At 37.1% G+C, this 18262-nt stretch overlaps 1 protein-coding gene and 1 long non-coding RNA gene across 6 annotated transcripts in view; both read left to right on the plus strand.

Annotated features, from left to right (window-relative positions):
- The window catches only part of LOC123864337, an 83860-nt gene extending 81468 nt beyond the window's left edge, over positions 1–2392 (plus strand). Inside the window, exon 4 of the long non-coding RNA XR_006795754.1 lies at positions 2263–2392. This is a non-coding gene — a long non-coding RNA (uncharacterized LOC123864337). The remainder of the gene's footprint in view (positions 1–2262) is intronic.
- Positions 2393–2552: 160 nt separating this feature from the next.
- The window catches only part of LOC123864292 (cyclic nucleotide-gated cation channel alpha-3), a 62617-nt gene continuing 46907 nt past the window's right edge, over positions 2553–18262 (plus strand). For 3 of the 5 annotated variants that reach the window (XM_045904627.1, XM_045904626.1, XM_045904629.1), the window contains exons 1-4: positions 2553–2680; positions 10882–11016; positions 15548–15735; positions 17711–18208. In XM_045904627.1, coding sequence (XP_045760583.1) covers positions 2553–2680; positions 10882–11016; positions 15548–15735; positions 17711–18208 — 949 coding nt within the window. The other 2 variants (XM_045904624.1, XM_045904625.1) reach the window with 2 other exon arrangements.

The following is an 18262-nucleotide window of genomic DNA, read 5'->3' on the forward strand; positions in this document are numbered from 1 at the left end:
AATGGAAAAAGATTATGTGCAGGAGTAACACATCCTTGATAATGTCTCTGGATTTTTTACTGGATTTGTATCAAGTATAAAGATGTAATGGCACATGGCACATTGTCTACGATTTAACAGTTGCCTAACTCGATATTTCCACTCCATTTCACATAAATTTCCTTAGGGGTGAAAGTACCACAATACCTACCTATTCCCCCTCTATTTGTTACAACACCTTTAAAATAGCTTTTGACTTTCAGTTGTTTCCAATGAAGCATTTCTCCTCACGTATAGTTTTATTTATGACATTTTTATAAATTTCAACAATTTAAGTAAACATATAAGTAAATGTACTCCTTATATTACCATCATAATGCATCATTTTGCCACAGAGTAACTTGAACTCTATTGTTGGTTAGTAACTGTAGAAATAACATTTCTAAACGTTTTATCCGAAAATTTAGTGGTAGGTACTATGTGCTATAATTTTTATCACCTAATTTTGTCACTTAATTATCTTTTCTAACTGCTAATTGGCGGCCGCACCTTTTCCTAATGTGACACCGACCAATCATAACCGAATTTGCGGAGTTGTTAGTTCAACTTCATGTACTTTAAGTAGGTATAATGTATATACTATACCACTACTCTGTGCCAATATCACCTAATTATTATCAGTGAAGCTAGCTGCAAGTGTACGCCTATAATAGATATATTTTTGTGAATGCATATGCTGATTGGGTGTGTATGCAAACTCAGGTCAATTCTTTTAACGCTGAAAGTTTACACATACACATATATATAAAGGTACTTATCCGTATATTGCACTATATTACAACCATGACTGAACGGACTGCGTGACATCGTTTTCCACTCATGTAGTGAAAATCTCCTGCGGCTGTGTGCTCTCGCATTTTGCCAATGAATTAAGCTTTTTGCGGGAAAAGCCAACGTTACGAATTTAATCTGTTTCATCCAAATGCAGCAATAACGTATGATAAGCAGAAAACATAGCTTTCGCACTGCGACGTAACCTGTCATTAAAATTTACCGAAACCACGGCCTGCGAATGAAATAACCTTTTAGCCTATTTGCATTTAGTGTTTGATACAAGAGCTCGGTTGGCAGCTTATTAAGTTTCCATTCACGCAATTGACTTCTATTCAACTCGTAATTAATTATTATTAATGTAAATAACGTGTAATGTAACTAAATAACAGTGCATCTTTACTGTAACTAACTTTATCTGTTCGGTCTTCATTTCACAATTTCACATTTCTGGAAAAAAATCTATAATAAGGTCTCATTAGGTCCGGTACCACTCGCAAATTCCTCGAATCCTTTCGAAACCATTTGGTAGAGGGGAAACGATGCCATGATAAACGACCCAAAGTGGAGCCTAATAAATAAATAATCTGTTAAAATAAACAATTGCTGCTTTTGGTAGTCATGAATTTATTTATAAATCCGGCGAAATTGGTTGATTGCATCGGGTTTTCATTTATCCCAGTTTTTTAGCATCTCAGCACGGAACGGCGGAGTTTCTTTCGAGCTTGTAATTTGGACCGGAACTTTGGGGAGTGAGCGCTTCAATAAACAAAATTGTGGACGACAGTTTACAAAAAGAGCCGAGGCAAGAATAGGCTTTATTCGATTTATTCATTTTATTTGCTTTGCAAGATGGCTTGCTTTCATTGTCTTCATTGTTTCCCTTTTACTTGACCTTCATCCTTACGAGTTATAAAAAGGTTTGCCATTTTTGTTTGTTTTATTCTGACGATCAACGGTTAAGATGCTTTATTTGTTTTGAGTAAATCAACCTCTTATTTTGCAAGGGGTGGTAGAAAACAAACGTTTTGTCTCTTTTTGAATTAAAAGAAGTTAATTTTATAATTTTTATGCCAGGAAAGGTTTTAAATAAAATCTTTAGAGTAGAGAGATTTTGCACTATTCTACAAGTCTGTCAGTTGGGGAAAACAGTAGTTTGTACAAAATCTTTCTGATTGGCGCTTTTAAGCACATAGTTGCGGTGAGGCATTGTTTAGGCGTCCAACAGACGATACTTGCTGGGTTTGTCACTGTCACTGCTGTGACTGATACAGCAAGTTCCCAGGATCCAACTCTATCCCACACATGATTTTGTTTCTCAAAAAATAAGTAACGTCAGGTGGCACTGGGATCTTGGAGCATGAGCGATAACTGTGTGATGTTCCACCAATCATTCATCGACTGATGGATATAATGGATGCTTTATACTATGTTAGTGATTTGTTGTTACAGAAATGATGACGTGTCGGCTGGGCTTGCGGCGGCTGGGTGGTTCTCGTGGCTCGCTGCAGGCCGGCACGGCGTGCTCCGCCGCCAGCGAGCTCGACCTCTCCTCGCGCTCAAGACGCTCACACAAAGCCAGGTAGGTTGTTACAGTAATGATGACGTGTCGGCTGGGCTCGCGTCGGCTGGGTGGTTCTCGTGGCTCGCTGCAGGCCGGCACGGCGTGCTCCGCCGCCAGCGAGCTCGACCTCTCTTCGCGCTCAAGACGCTCACACAAAGCCAGGTAGGTTGTTACAGTAATGATGACGTGTCGGCTGGGCTCGCGTCGGCTGGGTGGTTCTCGTGGCTCGCTGCAGGCCGGCACGGCGTGCTCCGCCGCCAGCGAGCTCGACCTCTCCTCGCGCTCAAGACGCTCACACAAAGCCAGGTAGGTTGTTACAGAAATGATGACGTGTCGGCTGGGCTCGCGGCGGCTGGGTGGTTCTCGTGGCTCGCTGCAGGCCGGCACGGCGTGCTCCGCCGCCAGCGAGCTCGACCTCTCTTCGCGCTCAAGACGCTTACACAAAGCCAGGTAGGTTGTTACAGAAATGATGACGTGTCGGCTGGGCTTGCGTCGGCTGGGTGGTTCTCGTGGCTCGCTGCAGACCGGCACGGCGTGCTCCGCCGCCAGCGAGCTCGACCTCTCCTCGCGCTCAAGACGCTCACACAAAGCCAGGTAGGTTGTTACAGAAATGATGACGTGTCGGCTGGGCTCGCGTCGGCTGGGTGGTTCTCGTGGCTCGCTGCAGGCCGGCACGGCGTGCTCCGCCGCCAGCGAGCTCGACCTCTCTTCGCGCTCAAGACGCTTACACAAAGCCAGGTAGGTTGTTACAGAAATGATGACGTGTCGGCTGGGCTCGCGTCGGCTGGGTGGTTCTCGTGGCTCGCTGCAGGCCGGCATGGCGTGCTCCGCCGCCAGCGAGCTCAACCTCTCCTCATGCTCAAGACGCTCACACAAAGCCAGGTAGGTTGTTACAGAAAAACGACATAACGTTATAAAAGTGCGAGCGAAGCTAGCATGAAATCTTTTGAAAATTTTACAAAAAAATTTTTTTTTTTTTTAATATCTGGGATAAGATGCTCCCACTCCCAGAGCTAAACAGCTCTGGGAGTGGGAGCATCTTTCGAGTTCATATTATAATAACAGATTGATCATGTTATTATTATTATACCAGACGATATCCAGCCACAACTTGAGCATTACGTGGTAGATGACTTTTAATGAGAAACATAAATAATAAGAGAAACGTAAATTTGTGATGATACAATTGAGTTTAATTATCTCATCACTAAATATAAATTATGGGTCCCACTAAAAAAATGTTTACCTATAACGAAGTCAGCACTCTTCAGTTGCTACCTATTTACAGAACTTTGGCACTTCAATGATTTGTGAATTAGAAAGACTCATTGAACTCAAGTCGCTCGCTACAGAAATAATGATGGCGGATAAGTGAAATAAAAGGAACATCGCGTTTTTATCCTTTCAGTATATTATTTGCAGCAAACAACAAGCTATATTTCTAAAGCTTCCGTGATAAAAGCGGAACAATTCAAACAACTTTTATGCGTCGTTATATTGTTAGAATTTTCACTCAGAAAATTAGTTAAGGATGTGATAACAATTAGAGCAGTTTTTAAAAGTATTGCCGAGAATAGAATGGTGCGCATAACAAGTAGTTCCAGCTGAACACGAGTTTTATGACTGCCCAGTTTTATTACAAAAACAGTTCTTAGTTCGGCTTTTTTATTTAAACTTTTGCCTATGACCTGTACAAATCACCATGTGGCAACTTCAAATTGGTCTACTTGTTTTGCGTGCACAATAATATCCCTCACCGATAGGGTTGCCAGGTGTCTGGCTCTGGCATGTTTGGCTTTTTATGGCCAAATATTTATGTGTCCAGCCTGTCCAGTTTTAGTTAGGCTTTTTGTCAGTATAATACATTGCACGCAACGCCGCGCCTGCAGAACAATCGAAGCATTCGGGATATGCCCACTCACTGCGGCGTTTGAAATGTATGTCCTTTTAAAAAGTATGTTTACGAAAAAAGATACGTCGGGCTTGTAGAGCATTTCCAGTCTAATACAGCTCTGGTCCAGCGAGGGCTTGACAACCCTACTCTTAAGCATTATTTTATTAAATTAGTGAAGTATCTCTGTCATAATGGTTCAAAAAAAATCATATCGTGACAAAAATAATTCTAATAAAAACACAGTTAAATGTAATGTCCTCTAATTTTAGCGGAATATTAATACTGCCCCGTCAAATGCAAACTTTGTTGGCTAGTTAAATTTTAGTTTAGGACTGAAAATAAACACGTAGTTTTGTGTAATGTTATATCAGGAACATTTAATAAACTTTTGTTTAATAAATGCTGTACAATTTACGTAAAAATAGCCGTTTTGATAGTCGTTCCAGTATGCTGCCGCGTAGAAACCCTTAGGATAAGATGCATGGGTTTAATAAAATTACCATACCTCTACCAAGTTAGCCCACTTCAGCCTTAGACTGCATCATCACTTACCACCTGCAGAGATCGCAATCAAGAGCTAACTTGTAATGGAAAAAAGACTTTTTTAGGGTTCTGTACCAAAATTACAATTTGATTTTACATTAGACATTCTTGTTCTAATATTTACAGGAAAAAAACAAAAAGGGGAGTTGATTGATAAACATCTATGGTCAGAGCTGGTCTTTTTAACCCCCGACCCTAAAAGAGGGGTGTTATAAGTTTGACGTGTGTATCTGTGTATCTGTCTGTGGTATCGTAGCGCCTAAACGAATGAACCGATTTTGATTTAGTTTTTTTTGTTTGAAAGGTGGCTTGATCGAGAGTGTTCTTAGCTATCATCCAAGAAAATCGGTTCAGCCGTTTGAAAGTTATCAGCCTTTTTTCTAGTTACTGTAACCTTCACTTGTCGGGGGTGTTATAAATTTTCAATTTACACTTGTTTATTTTATTAATAATTTTACAGAATTTTGGGGTATGTGCAACTAAGTATAAAGAAATTGTATTTCCTACGATGAAGACAATAATTGATGGTGTTTTATTGGCTAAGTATTTTTCATTCGTACATAAGTAGGAACTTACTTAAAATTTTATAAGTTAGCTTATTTATTTAAAACTGTTTCCCGTTGCAGAAATCAGATTGATTTGATGAGCGAGCTGGGAGCAATATTACGGTCTCTAGCATGATAATTAACTAAGAGGATTTAAACGAAGTTACCTGGAGCGGATAGATTGGAGTACTTAGAGTTTATTTTAACAACATTTCGCAAACTGCCTACAACATGCAGTCAGTAAAATATCCTGACCCCCTGGCGCAGTGGCTGCGCTGTGGTATTATATTCACAGCTTTAATTCTCATCTTTGGATCGGGCTCAGTATTTAGAAATTAATTTATAACTTGAGGTGCCCCCGGTTTGTGGGAATTCTTCGTTGTTATCTGGGACGAAAAAATAGCGTATGGGCATTTTTTCACGAAAGATATGTATCTCTGTACTAAAGCGCCAAAATCGGTTAAACGAATGGGCCGAGAAAACTGACTGATAGACAGACAGACATGCTTTCGCATTTATAATATCTGAGGGGATTTCTAAATTGATTCAAGTCTGCTCGTTTGCATCATAGAGTCTATCGCTACCTACTTATCATTCGGTTAAATCATGGTCAAAGGCAAGCTTGTATTTTAGTTATAAAATATAAGTAAGTATTTAAAAAAATAACCAAAGCAAGGAAGCGGTTGTTTGAGCGCCACTAAGGCCTCTAGTATGATGGTTTGCTGAGTGATAATCCAATTTAAAAAATTGCCGCTGCTTGAATTAATTAATATTTGAAAAGGAATTTCGGCCTTATTTTAAAATTCTGCATTTTCTTTGATGAAATGAAAAATTAACTTTTTAAAACGATTAAATTTTTTATTAACATCATGCTATTTTAGTATCACCTCAAAAAAACCAAAAACCTCAATCAACAACAACAATATTTTAAGGAACCGTCGTCCATTAAATAAGCGGAGACGTTCGAGAGATTGTCTCTTGTTGGAAGAAAGCAAGGGCACTCTTAACGAGAGCGCCCCAAGACACGATCGCTCTTGTCTTATAAAGGTTAAGAAAAACGCTACTCCAATAATTTTATTGATTGAAAACAACTTCCTCAGTCCGACCATTAGAGCACAAAAGAATTTTAATGGTCATTAATTACAATATTAAAGGGATTTAAACATCTTTTGAAGATAATCTTTTAAGTATATTATTTTATTATCAGATCGTTATGGCCTTTAAGTCTGTAGGTTTAAGGGGATTCAAAAGGGTTTTGGGTTTTGTATGATTTTAGTCGGTTAACAATGAACACGTTCCAATTATTCAATTGCAGAGATGCGTGTCGAGCTATAATTAGATATTATACTTACATCATAAATAATTTAAACTTAAAGTCTTGTTTGCTCTAATATTCTACCACCTTCTTAGAGCAGCGGTGTGCACTGTCTTATAAACGGAAGGTCCTAGGTTCGATTCCCAGCAAGTTCGCTTCCATTAGCTCTGTATCATTCTCAGTTTCCGATTAAGGAAAGGTAGATAAAACCACGATTCATTATAAAATTATATGTAACAAAATAATTTAAAAACTCTATTCGACTTCTACGAGTAGATATTTCGTTTGTTAAAAATATTTTAGATTCCCGAAACATTTCAATTCGCTTTTCTCTCAGGTCTACTTTGCCAATAATATTGGTGTATTATTAGGTATGAGTATGAGCAAGCGTGGCATTATCGCCCCAATAGAACGGATCACATTTTCAGAGCGGTTTATATCTCATTTCACGGTACGACAGTTCACAGCGAATGAGGTTCTTCGGCCTTTGGTCCCTGGAAGCGTTCGGAAAACCAATTTCTAATGGTAGCCGATCGTGCGTCTCTAAATCGGTTTGCTGTTATATGTTATTTTTTACTATCGCAATCCATATCCATACGTTATAAATGCGAAAGTGTGTCTGTCTGTCTGCTAGCTTTTTACGGCCCAAGAGTTACACCGAAGTTAAATTTTAATGTTTGGCACAGATATTGGTTTCAAGAATATGTCTGCAAAACATGGACTTTGGTTGCTTAATATTCAAATGAAATTGGAACTACGATTGTATGAAGTAAGTGACGGAGAGAGCCCTGTTAAGCTTTTCCATCGGGTTTGTTTTAGTATTTGCTAAGAGGGAATATTTTTATCGATAAAAGTGAAAGGCGATTGAGTCAACACTCATGATTAGGGCGCACTCGTGAGAAAGACCCTTGTCTTGTACAAACAAAAGGCGTACACTTCAATCTTCGGCCGAGTTAATGGAAGTACGCAGTTTAAATAGCACCGTTTGAACATTGTTGCCTTCCAAAAATGGTGCTCCCTTAATCCACATTGAGTGTGGCACAAATTCTTCTCGAATAACGCAAAATTTAAAAGACCCCCGACACAAAAACCTCTATAAGAAAACTAGAAAAGAGCTGATAACTTTCAAACGGCTGAACCGATTTTCTTAAATTATAGCTAAGAATACTTTCCATCAAGCCACCTTTCAAATAAAAAAAAAACTAAATTAAAATCGGTTCATTCGTTTAGGAGCTACGATGCCACATACAGATACACAGATACACATGTCCAACTTATAACACCCCTCTTTTTGGGTCGGGTGTTAACAATGTATTTGCCTTTTTACTCGGTGTTTAGAATTTCTTAAAAAAAAATTGGATCAATAGGCAGAACGCATTATCGATACTTCATCTGTTTAATTGATTCTAATGAAAGGTTCAGAAATAGTTTGAATTCCGGGGATAGGCTATACTTACTTTATGGTTAATCTTCGAGAATTTTACGAAAGTATATATACCCAAATGAACCAATGACATAATTGTACGAATTCTCCTACTTCAGGAAAATTAATTACCGACAATCTATTTATCGATAAAAAAGAAAAATCGACTCGATTCGATTAGGGCCTACTTGAGGCGAGAGTCCTTGGCCTCCACAAAGAGGCGACAGACACTCTGACCTCTCAGCCGAGTAAATGAAAGGGCGCAGTTTAAACACCTTGAGAAAAATAATATACCCTCTGACTAGTAGGTTCTTTGGTGTATATAGATCTACAGAACAAAGTTGTTAAGAAGTAATAGTTCAATTTTTTTTAGATTGTATTTAGTTCCAATTTCTTAGGCTAAGTAAAAAAGCTAAGCCAAAAGTAATATTGGTTTGAGTTAAGATAACATGTTGCATTAATATTATGTGTGTGTAAAATATAAATCTTTCCAATAAAAGTTCAAAAGCACAAAACACACGAAACGCAATTTTTATAAATATAATATGTACGTATGACCGGCTATTACTTGTTTGTCGGAGAGTACAGAGGCAGGAAAAGTCTGTACGTGATGCTGCATCAAGCAGACAGCGAGCCACGCAACACGCAAAGCGCTCTGTTAAGAGGGGTCTCTCCGTGACTCGCTCCATACAAACGTAGTTCGCCTCTCATTGGAATACTAATTACTAACCAATCATACTCAATGGAATTTTGTAGAAACGTTCCGGGAAATGCCTGTGGTTTTCCAGATTTCCCTTAAAATATTCGGTTTCAAAGTAACGCGGTCTTAAAAATTCACATACAAATCTTTGGCCCCTGTAATTTTAAAACTACATATTTTTAGAAAAATCTAAAACACCACAAGCACAGATATTAGTGTGTCCTTGACTCTGCTTGAATAGAGCCCCGGATGGGTTCGAAACTAGGGGGGCACACGACAGACAAGTGATTTTGGTCGGTCATAGATAATTATACTTACATTTATAATTGAATATCACTCATGATAGTTTAAATACTACAAACGTTGCGAGACGATGACAATAATAATAATTAATGATCAAACCCGATTCGTGGATTCGTGGATATTATCGAATATCGTCGTAAAAAAATTACAATTATTTGGTAATAATAAAGTATTAATTTTGTATAAAATATTTATTATTTACTTTACTCATCACAAGCTTTTACTATAAGTATAAATGTGGAATTTTAAATGCCGAATATTCATTTTTAATTTCACATGCGAGAAGTGTTACGTCAGCGTCAATTTAAAAATCTGTACTCAAAACTAATCTAATCTCAATACGCTGTACGTCCGATGCATATGCATGACAAAATTTTATTACTGCTAGTGTGGAATAAAAATTGAAAATCTTTTCACTTTAATTCCTGTAACGACATTTTTAAGTAGAATAGCTCTTAAATGAAATTGTTAGTATGGACCCGTACGGCCTTAGGCAATACAACGAACAAAATTATAAGCATTAATCATTTGTAGAGGACATGGAACGAAAGCATGTCACGAGCTATCGACATTATGATCATTTGGTTATGCTAATGATGATTAGCGTAGTATCTGATGCAACTTTTTATTAGGGTTCCGAGGTTAGTTTTGTCGAGTCCATCTGTATGTTACAGGCATTTTAAGAAGAAACTATATTAAAAGTTTGCAGAGTTATAAAACTTGTTGCTTCTACATGGACTCTTAAAGAAAACAAGTATTTTGTTAAGTGAAAATGATAAGCGGGAGTTAAAAAAAATTATCTCTCGAGTGAAACGATGCCTCAATAATAGATATTATGAGGTTTTAAATATATTTATCTAATTACCTATATAGTAATAGCACGTAATACATACACAAAATTATCACGACTTTTTTGAGATCATTAAGTAATTAGCTAATAATTCGATCAAGATAATTAAGTAATTTATTTACAGTGCCATGCCACAGAAATAATCTTGTTTCTGATAATTCTACTTTTTGGTTCACGGTGAGACGGTTTTTATAAGCATGAATAGTGATTGAATACGGAATCCTACAGTGCACTGATACTACGTACTTGACCAGTTATTTTCTGTTCTATCGATTGCTGTTTCAGACTGATTCCAATCTTTTTTAATGGTAATTAACGATGTAGGAAGAGGGCGGGTATATACATGTATGGCAGTTTTTATGATATGCATGCTTTATGATATGGCTGCTGGAGATACCACGAGATACCAAGGCTTACGGTGATATCAAATAATCGTTTTTCTGCGATTTTTACGCTCGTTTTAGCATAGTCACGAGCTTACAAGAGCGCTAGGTACCTTTATGTATTGCGCTCCTATAAGACAAACTGGCATGAACGCGGTCAGTGGTAAAGGTTCTTTGACGATTCAAAGGTACATGTAAAACTATATTTGAATAAAACATTTCTATTCAATTCTGCGTGTTTGCTCAGATCACTGGGTCACTCAATAACAATATGGATTGTCCTATTTCACGTCTTGCGCCTATACGAACTTAGCGAATCTTATGTTCATACGAGATGCGTGTGTAACAGAAGGCACGCGTGCATCCGTGCGCGTAGCATCCAAATACGAACATAGGTAGGTATACGTGCAAAAAAACGTAAATTAGTTGCTTGAGTTTTCTTATAGAGATAAGTGCTTCCCTGTTCACATTTTTCTCTTTATTGTTACAATTATCTGGTACAGATAAAAAAATAATTTTAAACCGCTATTATAACAATTTTTTTTTCTTAGATTAAAATTGCTGGGTGCTAGCGGAGAGGCGCCTCTCCTCAGTGGGTGGCGTAGCACGCCGCACACGCCCGCCACGCCTGCACCGCATCACTCCCATAACCATCTCGCTACACCACACTGCAACGGCACCGATAGGTAATTGAACATAGACTTTTTTTGTCCTTTTAGTATATCTCTTCTATCTCCGATCAGTCCTTGGACCATAAACCGATTTGAGGTAACAGAGACAGATGGAACATTAAATTTATCTTCTCAAATATCTATGAAAACACAAGCTGATTACATGACTGCCCAGAAAAGGACTGTAATATTTTCAGGTTTCACGTATCTGAGTTTCTTTATTCCACCATAACTTTTAAATATATATTTTTAACTAAATCTCGACAGACACTGGCCATTTTTTTTGAAAAAAATTCAATATGGCAGGGCAGTTGTGTTTTTAAATTTTTTAATTAAGTATTACTCGATTTACTATATTTCGCTAAAACTAGATAAAACTGTATAGTGCGACCTACAGCACGCATTAAGGCGCTATTCCACTGTTGCGCACGGTCACGCTACGCATGATAACTTAGCTTCACTTTGTTAGAATAAATTATCACGTAGATTTTCAAGTAAAATGTATGTGATAAGGTCCATTGCAATCCACGAACACGCTACGCGCGAATACGTGCTTGGTAATGTCATTGCTACACGCGTGGCTTGTTCAGTTCATATTATGTCCTCAGTCTCAGTTTAATCAGGAAATTAAAGCTAAGATTAGCGTAATTTCACGTTCAAATATTGACAATATCGCATTCGCATTAATTGAGCGCACAATAATTACAATAAAGTTGCTGTTAATCTTGATATTACCTCAATGACTCAAAATTGTTGATAAAAAAACATAGTGTTTTGTACGTAGGTTTTGAATTTCTATGAGCTTGCCTTTCTGGAAGCTTATAATAATTGTTTGACTGAGAACAATAATAGGTATCTTATGTCTTATTAACGATAATATCTGTGATAATATCAAGAATATAAGTACATTCTGCCTTAGAGAATCCAACTCAAATCGAAGACCGTACCGACGACGTTCGATTGCTGTAAAATGCATCACTAAAGTTCTAGCCACAACAAACTATTGTCTCCATACTTTACTTTGAGCCAATGCATTTAATCAAGCGTGAACTTTGGAATACAGTTGTTTAGTTCCAGTGAATTAAATTTAGTTCACAATAGTTTCAAATTAATTTGTGCACTGAATGTAATTATTGTAACTACATTTGGAAATCCCTTGGTACAAAAACGGTTTTATCTCGCGACACAGGTAAATATAAATTGCGTATTTTGTAATATATTACAATTTCATGAATACGACTGTTTGTGGTATTATTTAAAATTAATGGGATACTATATTATGGCTTATGTTCATTATTCTGCCCACGTAGAAGGGCAATTCAATCGCACCTGTAGCACTGCTCGTAGTGGGTCACGATTCACGAAGCGTTTTTCTGAGTTAAGAATAATAATTTTTTTGCTAAATAAAAGTACTAAGTAATTTAAGTTAACTGGGCTCTCTCCGTCATCTCCATACAATCGTAGTTCCAATTTCATTTGAATACTAAGCAACCAAAGTCCATGAAATTTTGCAGACATACCTATTCTAGAAACTAATATCTGTGTGAATACTAATATGTGTGTGTGTGTATTTTAGATTATTCTAAAAATATGTAGTTTTAAAATTACAGGGGCTCAAAGATTAGTATGTGAATTTTTAAGGCCGCGTAACTTTGAAACCGAATATTTTAACAGAAATTTGGAAAACCACAGGCATAGATATTAGTTTCTAGATTATGTCTGCAAAATTTCATGGTCTTTGGTTGCTTAATATTCAAATGAGATTGGAACTACGTTTTTATGGAGCGAGTGACGGAGAGACCCCTCATCCATCCATATTAAAATTGCTTGTCTACTAGCTTTTCACGGCGCACCCGTTTAACCGATTTTGACGAATGTTATAGAGACAGCTTGCATCGCGGGGTGGTCATAGGTTTTTGTCCCGGAAAATCAATAAGCTCGCAAGGGATTAAACAAAACAAATACCATGTGGATCAAGTCGCGGGCATCGTTATTTGATACAAAGATAGCTTGTATACCGTTTATACGGATGTGGGCTATTTTTAGGGTTCCGTACCTCAAAAGGAAAAAAGGAACCCTTATAGGATCACTTCATTGTCTGTCTGTCCGTCTGACGTTTCTGTTAAGAAACAAGTCAATTTTATACTAGCATTATTGTGTTTCGTCACTCGAATTCTGTAAACGATGCCACAGACAGATACACATATACACACGTCAAACTTATAACACCCCTACATACTATAATACAATAGTATGAGATTTTAAAAATCTCATACTAATAAGCGCTCTGTCCGTGGCATGTTTTCGCCCAAATATTCCGGATATTGAAATTCTGTCAGTCAGTGATAATTAATACACAATTACCGGTGCCGCAATTCAGGCTAGGGTTTCCGGCGTCCGTCCCAGATTAATTGGAAACACTCTTGATATCCTTGCGGCTTACTCCCAAGGGGTAAGCGTGAGTGATATTCAATTATACAAACCTGGAATACGAGTACATCTTGTTAACTCCCAACAAACAGTTATTGTAAATATTTGAGACTGAATAATTGTTTGTATTGTTGGAGTTTAATTTGGAGATGCTTGATAAAAGCTGAAAGTTTAGATAGAGTCTATCTAGTGAAAGCTGATAGTGAGAAATGACGTTTGTAAAGTGGTAAAGGTAAAAAATAGAATACCCGGCTGAGTTTGTTGTGGCCTCTTGTCAGACTCGGGCACATTTGGAACCCTCGTAGCTTTAGTTTAAAGTTTACGTAATTAATTACGTAAGTGATGAGTGGATATCTAACAATTCTGACCATCAAAAGGTGTACAAATAGTACCTACTTTGAATAAATGATTTTAAGTTTGAGTTTGATGGAAACTTAAGAAACTCCCTGTATTGTCGAGAACCCCTGCCTATATTGGAAATGAACGTATTTGATACTTCATGTTTTTTTAATAATAATGAATATATTAATTAAGCCAAAAAAAAAACAGTTTTGACAATAAATGAACTCCTTAAAAATAGCAGACCGTAAAAGTAAACACGATAACTGTGATACCAGATGGAGTGCTCTGACACCCGTACTAGGGAAACCTGTCTTACGGGAAATAATATTGTGATTGTAATTACGTATGTGACTGCTCATCATGATTCTATGCAGTAATATTGCTTTCTGCTTTGGAAGTTTACAAATATCAGAACACATAGGTAAGATTAACTGAACTACGTCAACAATAATGTTTTTTCGCTGTATTATTACTACTATATTTCAAATTTTAAACCGTTACCAGGAAAATTCTATATTCTGCACGATTTTTCATATTTTCTTTATTGGGGTCGCGGGTCTTTAAAATGGTTACAATCAGTTATTAACTTAAAATTAGCTATCATAGATTACATAATACATCAATAGGTACTTAAAAGATCTTCACAATTTAGTTCATTTTATACAAGTCAGTTTCAGGTGTAAATGCAATATCTGTATTTGTCGTCTCCAAATCTTTAATAGGGTACCTATCTCATGTTATCATCTTAATGCTTCGAATTACAGTAAGTACATATTGTTTGGACTAACGGCGCCTTTGATTGGTGTTAATATTCAGAATCAACTGTAATACAATCCAATTGGCATAAATTTGGTTGAACGATCGACTGCGTATGGTCCCTATTAAGTGATGTATCAATAACATCATAACGAAGATGGGGTCGCAATATTATATTTTGAGATAATTATCTCTTACGCTACGCAGATTCATAAAGGGAACGTTATCAAATTCGTTGTTTTGACTCGTGCCGCGTGTAGCCTAAATATTTTCCAGGCACGAGTGAGCATCTTCTAGGCAAGCACTATCCAACTACCTCATTATTGCGTTCTAATGGGCATGATTATCTGTCTCGCAAAAATAATTTAATAACAAAACAATTTTAAAAGGATAGGTGTAAATTAACACGTGACAAAGTTAAATTTTGTCTCATTGTTTACATAAGTAGTTCCTATAAAACAAAAATAAATTGAATACGTCAGTTACATCTACATGCATTATGTACTGAATTGTTTATTTGTTTTAATGAAAATATATGGAAAGAAATGTCCTGACTCACTGACAATAAAATCCAGACCAAATCCTTGGCTCTAGAAAACTGAAAATTTGCATATCATAAGTTTTATACAAGGACCTTTATTTTTAAAAAGTTTCCATTATATTGCAAATAAAACATCTGACTGACGCTAGAGGTCAACAAACGTTGCGTAAGTTGACCAGTCAATGCCGCGTCGTACGTGGAGGTTCGATTGTTGCACGCTTTGCGGGTTCGAAAAATACTAAATCACTAAAATGTTATTGATTAAGGCATTGCATTGTATTTAGGTAGTATAAAAGGCTAAGTTTTTGCTAGTGTTCTGGTTACATCCTGTATAAATGAATAAGTAGCTTTCCACTAATAAACACAAATAAAGCAAGACTTTTAAAATGAAAATGATTCTCACAAATATTGTGTTTCAACAACAATGATAGGAAGCCTCAAAATTACAGCGGTACTCATAAAAATTGTTGTTTGCAGTGGAAGCAGAGGAGGTCTCCGCCGACGGTCGACGTACACCAGCGGGCGATTACGCTCGGGTCCGCACTGGTCCTTTGTGTTCGACCCCGCTGGCCGCTTGTGCTACTACTGGTCCATGGTCGTCTCTCTCGCCTTCCTTTATAACCTTTGGGTCATCGTGTATAGGTTCGCTTTCCAAGAGATAAATGGTAAGTTGGCAAAACTGTCTATATTTTTAACCCCCGACCCAAAAAGAGGGGTGTTTTAAGTTTGACGTGTGTATCTGTGTATTGTAGCTCCTAGACGAATGAACCGATTTTAATTTAGTTTTTGTTTTTGTTTGAAAGGTGGCTTGATCGAGAGTGTTCTTAGCTGTAATCTAAAAAAATCGGTTCAGCCGTTTGAAAGTTATCAGCTCTTTTCTAGTCTTCTTATAGAGATTTTTGTGTCGGGGGTTTTTTAAATTTTGAGTTTTAAATTAGAGCCAATGAACTCATTGCGGTGTAGCAACGCAATGCGGCAAAAGTAACGCTAACTAACGCTGACTCCTATAGAAATAGTATTATGTAGCTTTAGTATAATAAAGAAACGCAGCGAGTTATCGTTTATACGGCGGACTTTTTAACCCCCGACCCAAAAAGAGGGGTGTTATAAGTTTGACGTGTGTATCTGTGTGTCTGTGTATCTGTGTATCTGTGTATCTGTCTGTGGCATCGTAGCGCCTAAACGAATGAACCGATTTTAATTTAGTTTTTTTTGTTTGCAAGGTGGCGGCTTGATCGAGAGTGTTCTTAGCTATAATCTAAAAAAATTGGTTCAGCCGTTTAAGAGTTATCAGCTCTTTTCTAGTTTTCTTGTAGAAAAGAAGGTTAGATAACCGTTAGGTTCATAATATTATGTCAATAGACAAATGTCAAGCTGTCAAGATGGACGTTGCCTAAATACATAATTATTTATTTGAAAATGATGTTTTGGAAAACTCAAATACTTTGGATCGTCGGGGGTGTTATAAATTTTTAATTTACACTTGTAGACTTCATTGTAGCGATGCGACACTTTATGGAGAGTTTTGAAACGTTAATAAATACATAATTAGTCAGAAGTTTTAAGTATCGTAAGAGAAGGAACCAGTGTTCTCTCATTTAATCTGTTTCCGCCAGAAATAAACATAGCTAAAGTTTTTAATTAATCCCTTTTTTTAAATTCAAAAAGTATTTAATTTTTTGATGAACATAAGTTCAATCTTGCAACAAAACAGAAGCGCTCGAGCGAAATATTAACGATGCTTGGACTCACCGTGTGTTCTGGTTGTAAGTTGTACTAACAAAACGGGAGCGTTTACATTACATAGTACGTAATAATGATACTGTAAATCGATTTTTAGTTACAAAAAGTCTTTCGACAAATCCCTTTGTCTACGAGGAACTCTACCGAAAGGTAGAGTCTTTGTAAAATTCATGTCTTAAAGGAACGAATTCCATTCAACGTCTTCATTCATTGCCACCGACGAATAGACTCGAATGAATGGATAAAAATCCAATTCTGATCCCCGCTCTTATGCAAAAGACGTTTCCATTTAAGATAGCGAGCTAGATTAGCGTACGATCTTGGTTGCAGACATAAGCGCACAGTTTTCCACAACTAGTTTCACGGAGAAATTAAATTACTTACCTAAATAGCTTTCCCGAGTTAAATGTCTCTCGCGAAGACATTGTGATACTTTGAAAGGTACCTCCTGATGTTTCCCTGTTGGAGTTTTCCATTGTTTTATTACATCGTTGCTACGATGAGCTCTCCATTCGTGACGCAAAGTTCCTTCCTATAGAAATAGCCGGAAAATTAAATTATTAAACTCAAGATGTAACTTTAGGTGATTTTTTAATTCGTGAAAATAATAGTAATTTTCAAATAGTATTTACCCTGCATTTCAAAGTTTTGCTTGATTTTACGGAGATAAACTAGCCTTTATTTACTTAATAATTCCTACTCTACCGATTTCATTGCTTTTTATTCAAATTTAGCTTTTGTTAAGCAAAATGAGATTGCATAAGTAAGTGATGAGGAATCTTCCCAGAACGTAGTTTTCAGCGCACTTATGCATCTATAGGGCGATAATAATAATTTCCGTGCAAAATTTAGAACTTTTTTCTGAACATTTATTAATATTAACTTTGTTTGTTTCAGGAGAGACGCTGATAGTGTGGTTTTGTTTGGATTACTTCTCGGACTTTCTTTATTTGGCGGATATTTTGTTTCACTTTCGGACGGGATACTTAGAAGACGGGGTGCTACAGACTGACGCGGCGAAGCTAAGAGCGCACTACATGAACTCAACCACGTTTTACATAGACTGCCTTTGCCTGTTGCCGCTGGACTTCCTATATTTGTCCATCGGCTTCAACTCCATCTTGCGCTCTTTTAGACTGGTGAAAATATATCGGTTTTGGGCGTTTATGGACCGTACAGAACGGCACACGAACTATCCTAATTTGTTTAGATCAACAAGTTTGATACATTATTTATTAGTGATATTTCATTGGAATGGGTGCTTGTACCATATAATATATAAAAACAATGGGTTCGGTAGTAAAAACTGGGTGTATCACGATACAGAGACTGCGGACGTAGTGAAACAGTATCTGCAAAGTTATTATTGGTGCACGCTGGCGCTTACAACGATAGGTGAGTTTTTATTCGATATTTTTGGACGCACGTTAGTTTTAACTTTTCCGTTGT

The sequence above is a fragment of the Maniola jurtina genome, chromosome 4 (assembly GCF_905333055.1).
Source record: "Maniola jurtina chromosome 4, ilManJurt1.1, whole genome shotgun sequence".
Classification (NCBI taxonomy): domain Eukaryota; kingdom Metazoa; phylum Arthropoda; class Insecta; order Lepidoptera; family Nymphalidae; genus Maniola; species Maniola jurtina.